The sequence below is a fragment of the Rana temporaria genome, chromosome 8 (assembly GCF_905171775.1).
Source record: "Rana temporaria chromosome 8, aRanTem1.1, whole genome shotgun sequence".
Classification (NCBI taxonomy): domain Eukaryota; kingdom Metazoa; phylum Chordata; class Amphibia; order Anura; family Ranidae; genus Rana; species Rana temporaria.
In genome coordinates, this window is record NC_053496.1 from 83110064 (window position 1) to 83121262 (window position 11199).

Here is an 11199-nt window from a genome sequence, read left to right on the forward strand (position 1 = left end):
ATATAAAAAACAGACCAGTGATATGTCTATAATGTTAAAGACCATATAACTCCTTTGAAAAAAGCAGAATCAAACTTTGATTTTGCTTTCTTCATAGGTGTTATATGGTCTTTAACAATATAGACATATCACTGGTCTGTTTTTTATAGATCAGAAGCAGTACCGCCGGCAAACCACTGGGTGGCGCATGGATACACACAGTTGTACAGAACTGTGAGAAAGATAAATACAATAGAAGCAGTACCGCCGTCATCCACTGGGTGGCGCATGGATACACACTACAGTTGTACAGAACTGTGAGAGAAGTCCAGGCTGCTCACGTCTGTCCCGATGTCGGCGGCATTTGCGTTCCACGCTGGTTACGTGGAATGGCGGTGACATATAAGAATCGCGGGTCATCCCGCGGGGAGATCGCAGCCGCGATTCTCTCCGCGATTAATCGTGCAGCTCTAATGGGCGGGTGCCGGGTACTTAATGTCCTTCGTCTCCCGCAGATTGTCAGGCAGAGAGACAGAAAGGTGATCTGCTTATGTGAACAAGGCAGATCCCGGTTTTGTCATGGGGAAAGGAATGGCGTTTGTGTCCCTACAAAGCAGGGCATAAATTCCATGTCTTCCCCATTAGAAGCAGCACACACAGTACAGTAAAACATTGGCTAGGCACACAGTTAACTCTTTAATCGCCCCTGATGTTAACCCCTTCCCAACCAGTGTCATAAGTACAGTGACAGTGCATATTGTTAGCACTGATCGTTGTATTAGTGTCACTGGCCCCCAAAAAGTCTCACTTAGTGTCAGAATGTCCACCGCAATATCGCAGTCCTGCTAAAAGTCTCTGATCACCACCATTACTAGTAACGAATAAATAAATAATAATAAAAAAAATCCCATAGTGTGTATACTTTATAACTTTTGCACAAACCAATCAGTATACGCTTATTGGGAATTTTTTTACCAAAAATATGTAGCAGAATACATATTGGCCTAAATTAATGAAGAAATTAGATTCTATAAATTTTTTGTTGGATATGTTTTATAGTAACTGTAATGTCTGCCTTCATTTTGTTAAGTGCTGTGCAAACTGTTGGCGCTATATAAATCCTGTATAATAATAATAATAGCAGGAAGTGAAAAATATTGTTGTTTTTTTTTCAGAATTGTCGCTCTTTTTTTGTTTATAGCACTAAAAATAAAACTGCAGAGGTGATCAAATACCACCAAAAAAAAGCTCTATTTGTGGGAAGAAATTACATCAATGTATTTGGGTACAACGTTGCACAACCGCGCAATTGTCAGTTAAAGTAACACAGTCCTGATATGCAAAAAATTATCATAAAGGGGGGTAAATCTTGCAGAGGTCAAGTGGTTGATAAATATTAAAAATAAATGATTTTTTGTGTATTTTATTTTATCATTTGATTTGTCAAAATCTGTCCAGCGACCGCTCGGCTGCAGGTGTAGGCAGATTCCACCAGGTGGCAGCATCGCCCTGTACATTATGTAAAGCCATGTTGCCGTTTGGTAATCACAGGCTGTGAAGGGAAGAATGTCCGGAGGAGTCGCACTGATTCAGGGAGCAAGCCGGGGCCTCGGCCTTCAGTTCTGCAAGTTCCTAGTCCAGTCCAGCAAGTGCAGCCAAGTCATTGCTACGTGCAGAGAGCCGCAGTCCGCTGAAGCTTTGCTAGAACTGAAGCAGCTCCACCCAGATCTTCTGACCATTGTGAGACTCGATGTAAGCAGCCAGCTTGCCATTCAGCAATGTGCCCAGCAGGTGGCGCTGACTTTCGGCAGTCTGGATCTACTCATCAATTCCTCAGCAATGCTGCACCCTAGCGGCAGAGGAGAGACAAGCCTTAGAGAAGTGTCTGCAGAGGTGAGCATACCAGGAATACCTTCTAGTAGGGATGAGAACAGCTTGCTCCAAACTCAAAGGCTAAAACTGGCTACACATTATACCCTGTTTATTGTTCTATTTTCTTTATTATGTCACACAAGGGCCTGCCTGATTACATACAATTTTCATTGTTCCATTTTCTTCATATTCACCTTCAACTATGTTGTGCAAAGGGCTATCTGATTGGATACAAATTGAAAGTGTTTAGGTTTGACCTCATATTATATGGTTTTGGTAAATCTAAAGAGAAAAATTGTTCCATGAAAATTGTAGCGAAAAAAATAAATAAATGCACATATTTTTGCAGTAAAACAAAAAAAAAAGTACGTTTATTACCCCCCCCCCCCAAGAGCCTGCACAGAAAGGCATTCACAATCAGTGGATCACGGGGGCACAACTCCAGGCTGGTTCACACCAGGGCTTCAGCATCACGGCTGGTTCACACCAAGAAAGAAAAGTGTGAAACACATCCAAAGATAAAAGTTTTCCGGGCCGCAGCTCACGTCTCTGTAATGTAGGGGGGTCTGTATGGGCTGTATTGTAAAGGGGGGCTGTAATGTAGGGGGGTCTGTATTGTAGAGGGGGTCTGTAATGTAGGGGGGTCTGTATTGTAGACGGGGTCTGTAATGTAGGGGGGGTCTGTATTGTAGAGGGGTCTGTAATGTAGGGGGGTCTGTACTGTAGGGAGGTCTGTGTAACATGCAGGGGGTCCAGAACTGTTAAGGGGGTGTCTGTGTAACAAACTGTGGGGGGCTGTGTAATGTAAAGGGGTCGAGAGGTGCAGTGCTATGTAATGAAAAGGGGTCCAGAGGTGCAGGGTGCTGTGTAATGTAAAGGGGTCCAGAGGTGCAGGGTGCTGTGTAATGTAAAGGGGCCCAGAGGTGCAGGGTGCTGTGTAATGTAAAAGGGTCCAGAGGTGCAGGGTGCTGTGTAATGTAAAAGGGTCCAGAGGTGCAGGGTGCTGTGTAATGTAAAGGGGTCCAAGGTGCTGAGTAATGTAAAGGGGTCCAGAGGTGCAAGGTGCTGTGTAATGTAAAGGGATTTAGAGATGCAGGGTGCTGTGTAATGTAAAGGGGTCCAGAGGTACAAGGTGCTGGAACCCCACATCCCATCATTAACCGCTGCCACCGCTCCCGTTCTGGTAGCAGCATATTATTTTGTGTGTGTGGTCACCAGGGGCATTGCTAGGTGGCAAAAGGGGCTTCAGCCGAAGTCCAAGGCCAGAAAGCGGGGGGGAGGGGGTGTCATGTGACGCGCACACGCTTTTTTGGGTTGGCCGTGACCTACATACACTGACGGTCGTGACCTACATACACTGACCTACCTACATTGACGGTAGTGACCTACATACACTGACCTACCTACACTGACGGTATTGACCTGACCTACCTGACATACCAACACTGACGGTAGTGACCTGACCTATATGCACTGACCTACCTGACCTGACCTAACATACACTGACCTACCTACACTGACGGTAGTGACCTGACCTATATACACTGACCTACCTACACTGACGGTAGTGACCTGACCTATATACACTGACCTACCTGACATACACTGACCTACCTACACTGACGGTCGTGACCTACATACACTGACCTACCTACATTGACGGTAGTGACCTACATACACTGACCTACCTACACTGACGGTAGTGACCTGACCTACCTGACATACCTACACTGACGGTAGTGACCTGACCTATATACACTGACCTACCTGACATACCAACACTGACGGTAGTGACCTGACTTATATGCACTGACCTACCTGACCTGACCTATATGCACTGACCTACCTGACCTGACCTATATACACTGACCTACCTGACATACACTGACCTACCTACACTGACGGTAGTGACCTGACCTATATACACTGACCTACCTGACATACACTGACCTACCTACACTGACGGTAGTGACCTGACCTATATACACTGACCTACCTGACATACACTGACCTACCTACACTGACGGTCATGACCTAAATACACTGACCTACCTACATTGACGGTAGTGACCTACATACACTGACCTACCTACACTGACGGTAGTGACCTGACCTACCTGACATACTACCTGACGGTAGTGACCTGACCTATATACACTGACCTACCTGACATACCAACACTGACGGTAGTGACCTGACCTATATGCACTGACCTACCTGACCTATATACACTGACATACACTGACCTACCTACACTGACGGTAGTGACCTGACCTATATACACTGACATACACTGACCTACCTACACTGACGGTAGTGACCTGACCTAAATACACTGACCTACCTGACATACACTGACCTACCTACACTGACGGTAGTGACCTGACCTATATACACTGACCTACCTGACATACACTGACCTACCTACACTGACGGTCGTGACCTACATACACTGACCTACCTACATTGATGGTAGTGACCTACATACACTGACCTACCTACACTGGCGGTAGTGACCTGACCTACCTGACATACCTACACTGACGGTAGTGACCTGACCTATATACACTGACCTACCTGACATACCAACACTGACGGTAGTGACCTGACCTATATACACTGACATACACTGACCTACCTACACTGACGGTAGTGACCTGACCTAAATACACTGACCTACCTGACATACACTGACCTACCTACACTGACGGTAGTGACCTGACCTATATACACTGACCTACCTGACATACACTGACCTACCTATACTGACGGTCGTGACCTACATACACTGACCTACCTACATTGACGGTAGTGACCTACATACACTGACCTACCTACACTGGCGGTAGTGACCTGACATACCTACACTGACGGTAGTGACCTGACCTATATACACTGACCTACCTGACATACCAACACTGACGGTAGTGACCTGACCTATATGCACTGACCTACCTGACCTATATGCACTGACCTACCTGACCTGACCTATATACACTGACCTACCTGACATACACTGACCTACCTACACTGACGGTAGTGACCTGACCTATATACACTGACATACACTGACCTACCTACACTGACGGTAGTGACCTGACCTATATACACTGACCTACCTGACATACACTGACCTACCTACACTGACCCACCTACACTGAGGGTAGTGACCTGACGTACACTGACCTATATACATACACAATACACTGTGTCACAGCAGGCACTGCAGTCAGTCATTCCGGCATCAGTGGAGGAGCCAGAGGAGGGTAGAAGAGGCAAGGACTGGAGTCTGGAGCCTGGAGGGTAGGGGGTAGGAAAGCCGAGGAGCTTGAGGAGAGGAGAGCCGCCCGCCCCAGCGCCGAGTCATGTGTATTTGTAATTCCCGTCTTCTGGAGCCTGCAGCGCCTATGATGGACGTCACACGTCCCCCGGCGTGGTATTGGACCAGTGGGACGTCCATCACAGGCTCCAGAAGGCGGGACCTGCTGCTATGACACTCGGCCGCACTTGGCAGGACTCGGTTCGGCGGCACTCGGGATCAGATCGTTCCCGGCGGTCGCCGCTCTGCTCGGGGCTCACAATGGCTCCGGCCACCCAAGCCTCCCGACGCCCCTGGTGGTCACACTGGGGCTTCTCCAGACTCCCTTTAGGCTGACTGTTCTGGGTGAGAGACTCAATCGATCAGGCTGAATTTTCTTAGCCAATTACTGCTGTCCCCAATTTTTTTCTGTAAGCACCAATGCGCACATTTGGAAGGCCAAAGTGTGTGTGTGTTTTATTTTAGTAGTCAGAAGTGACTCATGCTTATAGCAGAGGAATGAGACAGAGGACTGAAATGACACTCTCTGGACTGAGACAAGTACACACTACAGAGGAATATGCTTTGCTCATATTTGCCCAGGTTCACACTGAGCTGCGGGAATGAAGCTGTGCAAGTTCAGTCCCGATTTCGATCCTGATTTCAGAGACATCTGTGCGGGTTTCTGCACAGATGTCAATGTAAATCGCAGCCCGAAATCACAAAAAGTAGTAAAGAAACTACTTTTTGAATTCAGCTAGGCGCCGCAAATGCAGGATTGCACCAATTTGACTTGTCAAATCACATGTCAAATCGTACCAATGTGAACCAGGGTTTAAAGGGTTTGTAAACCCTCGTGTTTTTTCACCTTAATGCATTAAGGTGAAAAAAATACCTGGCAGTCACCGACCCCCCTGCTGAGCCCCAAATTTCCCTTGGCGGCGACGTGCTGTCCCTCTCTCTACGGGGTCCCGGCTTTTGATTGGATAGATTGATAGCACCACAGCCATTGGCTCCTGCTGCTGTCAATCAAATGTGGGTGCCAGGGGGCGGGGCCGATTACGGCATTAGTGTCTATGGACGCGAATGCTGGACTCGGGAGCGCGCCCGCAACGTAACCCCCCCGGTGTGCAAAACGAACTGCACAGTGGAGGTAAGTATGATATGTTTGTTATTTTTAAAGAATGAAAAACAAAGTTTTACAACCCCTTTAATGTAACTAATGACCATTGTGCTATTTCAAAAAGATTTTTTCCTGAGCTTAGGCTTTCCAGATAATATATCCCTGTGTTGGTTTTGGGCAAACTGTGGTCTGCAAAAGCTTTTTTTAATCTTCCAATTGGTGTCCGTATATGTCCAATATGTCATGTCTCTGTCTTCCTATTACATTCATTATTGAAGATACTTTTATTTTATTTTCTCCAGGGTCTATCGTTGGCACTTTCCACAAACACCATAGGTCCCCTGTTGATGGCGAAACATTTTGTGCCACTACTGCTGAAAGGAACTGGAATGTTTGGAGCTCAGTCAACCGACAAGTCCAAACAGCACAGCGCCATTTTAATAAACATGAGCGCCAAAGTGGGCTCCATAACCGATAATGGTAAGAATCAATAATATATTTTGTAAATACAGCATAGTCTGAACCCATTTCATCCCACAATCTGGTTCTATGGTAATAACCACATTTACTCCTTTGCTGCAATGGCACTAAGCTGATTAAGGCAAGGAACGTGGAACTTGATGGACATCGGTCTTTTTTCAACCTTGTTAACCATATAGGATATGTAACCTGTGGTCAGTGTTGCCAACCTACCAGATTGAAATTTACTGGCATGACACCCGAAATTTACTGGCGCAGCCACGTTTTTACTGGCATTTCATAAAAGTTACTAAATTACATTTTTAAGTGCAAATTTCAGTATTAGGCTACAAACAAGTACGCTAGGCAAATAGCAATGTGATTTAAGGTAGATATTAAGGTGCAAAAAAATATTTTTGTTATTTTCGATATAATAAGGGCAAATTATTTAGTCACATCACCCCCTGCCTCCATCCCCCTCTGCGGTGCCACAACCTCCCTCTGCCTCCAATCTCCCCCAGGCCCCTGCCTCCATCCCCCTCTGCGGTGCCACCAACAACCCCTGTCTCCATCCCCCACCCTCTGTGGTGCCACCATCCCCCTCTGCGGTGACACCAACACCCTCTGCCTCCAATCTCCCTCTGCCTCCAATCTCCCCCTGCCTCCATTGCTGCCTGCCTCTATCCCCCTCTGCGGTGCCACCACAGCCACCATCACCCCCTGCCTCCAATCACCCCCTGCCTCCAATCTCCATGCGCAGTTCTACGCCGAACCGATCTCGGCTATTTTTGGCACATTCCCGCAACCACGGACATTTACGAACGGAAGGGAAAAGTGCCCGTTTTTACGAACTGTCCGTAAAAATATGGGCGGTTGGCAACACTGCCTGTGGTATGCTTTTGCCATTTTATATTGTGATATTTCTGTAGTAGGAGACAGCTCTATCCTCCAGCAGAGCAGGTCATAGTTGTTCCAACTGTATATTCCTTATATTATGAGGCCAAAATTGGAAAAATTTGTGTTCATGCTTATTATAAGTGTAGCGCCTGTGTACTTTCAGTACAGGTGCTATGTCAAATTTAGAGGGGAATGAGAGAGTTATTTTGCTCTCATTCATGATGATTTATTAAATTAGGTTTCTGTCCGGCTGGACTGTCCTGTGGTTCCATGCTGTGTTCCAAACATACCGTTCAATCTTTGGATAGCAGGTGGCACCAGAGGGGTCCAGGGAAAGGCGCCTCCTGCCAGCAGCCAATCAGAGGAGTTTCTCCCTCGCGGGGCATGCTGGGGGAGGGTACTTCTAGGGCGGACGCCATTTTGTGGGTTCTTCGCTTGTTCCTGGTTCCAGGTGCGGCACCCACCTTTAGGGTGTGCGCACATCACGGGCCCCTGCGAGATGGCCTACCAGACCAGGGCGCACGTGCTACGCGAAGTTCCTGACTCTGGGCCCTCATAGCCCAGAGCACCTGAAGCTGCAAAGGGGCCCCAGTGACTTACTGGGTCCATACATTTCATGAGGAAGATCCCAAGCGAGTTGTGCTGTTCGATGGGGAGTCAGTCTGAGGTGAGCCCGGAGGCAGGCAATCCAACAGGGCCTAGACAATCCATCGGGGATCACGGTGACCGTGCACTGAGAGTTTGCTTGATGGCAACCTGTTAGTCGGTGACCATATGGAATAGCTACCTGAGGGAGATTCAGGCAAATTGTATTTACTGAGAGGATTCGCTCTATTATCTTCGTTCCTGAGAAAAGGGCCTGTGGCAGAGGTTCCACTCCTAATTGCAAATTCACTAGAGCCAAGTCAGTGGCAGAGACTTGTTCCTTCTCAGAAGTTCTAAATGATACTCTGGCTGCCAGGTCGGTGTGAGAGGCCTGTCCGGGTACACTTTACCCACTCCGGCTGCAGTGGCGACGTGAGTTAAAGTCCCATTGAATGCAGGACTGCTTCTGTTTATCTATAGGCCTGAATCTGCAAATTCTCCTTTCACCAACCTATCTCTATCTACCTCAAGTTAACTCTTTGCCATGTTGGGCAAGTAAATAAAGCACAGAAAACGACACTCTGCTGTTTGGACATTCCGTTACTCCACCATCATCCCTAGACACATCACAGAGGTAACATAATCATGCCGTCCCAATCTAATCAGCGGCACTGGGTTTTTATTTTTTGCTATATAAACGAAAAATAATGAAAATTAAAAAAATATATATATTCTTTTAATTTCTGTTATATAATTTTGCAAACAAATAATCTTGCTTAGGCCAAATTTAGGCCAAAATGTTGGTCTCCTACATTTCTTGGTTAAACATAACATAAATCAGAATATATTATTTAGTCTGTGAGAAATTTATATAGTCTACAAATTTTAAATTGATCAATCCTGATGTACTGACTGCCTATATCATTTCTTGAGGCCCTAAAATGACAGGACAGTACAAATATCCCCCAAATGACCCCTTTTTGTAAAGTAGACAGTCCATGGTATTTAGTAAGAGGCGTGGTGAGTTTATTTAGGTTGTAATTTTTTGTAAATTTTTTGGGAAGATTAATTTATTATCTATTTTTTTAACCACCGCCCACCCAGCCTATAGCAAAATGACGGCCGGGTGGTGGTTCAGTTATCCTGACTGGGCATCATATGACATCCAGCAGGATAAGCCGCGATCGCTGGTGCAGCGTGTCAGTCTGACACACCACATCACTGATCTCGGTAAAGAGCCTCTGGCGGCTCTTCTGACAGGGGGGGTCTGTGCTGATTGTTTATCAGCACAGCTCCCCCTATGGATGCCCGACCAGGCCCACCAGGTATGCCACCCTAGACCACCAGGCATATGCCAATCAGTGCCCAGGCAGCAGCCAATCAGTGCCCCTTAATAATGGCTGCTAGTGCCATCAGTGATATCTTCTATCAGTGCCACCCATAAGTACACATCAGTGCAGCCTTTCAGCGCCCATCAGAGGTGATCAAATACAACCAAAAGAAAGCTATATTTGTGGGAACAACATGATAATAATTTTGTTTGGGTACAGTGTTGCATTACCACGCAAAGTGCCTGGTATTGAAGTGGTTAATGAAATAGGAGCAAAACATATCCCTCTATAGTGTGTATTTGTCTCAATTAAGAGCACTAAGTGTCATATCTGTCTGCTGCCTCATTCCTCTACTATCTGCATGACTCACTTCTGACAAGTTTTTCTGACACCAAGGGAAAAAAGGTGACAGGGGAGGGACTTCCAGCATACAGTTTGTGATTGACAGTCTCAGCTCTGTTCTTGTGTGTTGTGCGAAGGGGGTGTGTCCCTTCCCTCCAATCAGCTCTCGGAGCTCTCCTTACTGAGCTCTGCAGTGTTTAACTTCAGCTCTCCACTTCGTGATTTGCAGAACGTGATGTGCCATTTATTTTTTGCCACAGCATGTATACAGCTCTGAGCAGCTGCATCTCCTTGTTCTGGTGGGCAGTTGGGGGGCAGTAAAACTAAATTTATTGTTCCCTGGACTCCCATGTAAATGATCCCTTACAACATTGGTGGTTTATTTGCTCTTTTCTAAAATAGTTTTGAGGCTAATTCATATGGCCAGTTCAGATGCAAATATTAGTTGGCAAAGGTCTAATTTACCATCAATTTATAAAGCGTGGGTTTTCTTTTATTTGATCTGCTATTCTCTTCTTTTAGGCTTAGGTGGATGGTACAGCTACCGGATGTCTAAAGCCGCTCTGAACATGGCCACCAAAAACCTTTCCATTGAACTAAAGAGGGGAAGTAAGAAAGTGATTTGTGTTTCTCTTCACCCAGGCACAGTGGACACAGACTTGTCAAGACCTTACCATAAGAACGTGCCCAAAGAGAAGTTGTTTTCTCAAGAGCTCTCTGTGAACTATCTCATGAAAATTATTGATGGCTTAAGCATTGAACAGAGTGGAAAGTTTTTCTCCTGGAATGGTGGTGAAATTCCTTGGTGAAATAGGTCTGATTATGTTGTGTTGTGTTATGTTAAATGAATTAGTCAGGACATAACTTCTCTTGATATACATATACAAGTATTCAATGTATTTGATGGGATTCCATGTAAAAGAGTAAATTCATATGCAAATCAAATTTAAAGGTATGTAGAATAAGTGGAAATTTGCTTGTCTTAATTCATTTATTATGACGCTTTGGAGACCACAGTATTTATCATTAAATGTAGGTCAGAACATATTGAACTGCAGAGGATATGTCATATTTTGAATTCACCTTATTAATAATGCAGAGCCATTGAGGTTTTTAGGAGACAAAACAATAGGTTACAGAGCCATTTTAAATCATGGCTTCAGTATTTAATCTATGTGAATAGAGAGGCCACCTTCATGACAAGGGTTACTGGAAGCCTTGCCAAACACAAATAGTATGGAAGCCCGCATGGCCCAATATGGAGGACCAAAGAGCCCAGACTTTAAGGTAAACCTCCACAAGGTGCCTGGACT

The 11199-nt window shown here is 45.7% G+C and overlaps 1 protein-coding gene across 1 annotated transcript; it reads left to right on the forward strand.

The window, feature by feature from the left end:
- Positions 1 to 1483: 1483 nt before the first annotated feature.
- LOC120947110 (C-factor-like) lies at positions 1484 to 10933 on the forward strand. The gene is made up of 3 exons (XM_040362109.1): positions 1484 to 1872; positions 6575 to 6752; positions 10409 to 10933. Exons 1-3 carry the CDS (start codon positions 1546 to 1548, stop codon positions 10693 to 10695), a joined length of 792 nt encoding a protein of 263 aa, XP_040218043.1. The 5' UTR covers positions 1484 to 1545; the 3' UTR covers positions 10696 to 10933.
- Positions 10934 to 11199: the final 266 nt, after the last annotated feature.

Excerpts from the sequence above, each read along its gene's own strand:
- LOC120947110 (XM_040362109.1), top strand. The coding sequence starts at position 1,546 with ATGTCCGGAGGAGTCGCACTGATTCAGGGAGCAAGCCGGGGCCTCGGC. Across the intron at positions 1,873-6,574 it reads TTAGAGAAGTGTCTGCAGAG|GGTCTATCGTTGGCACTTTC; the intron begins GTGAGCATACCA and ends TATTTTCTCCAG. Across the intron at positions 6,753-10,408 it reads GGGCTCCATAACCGATAATG|GCTTAGGTGGATGGTACAGC; the intron begins GTAAGAATCAAT and ends CTCTTCTTTTAG.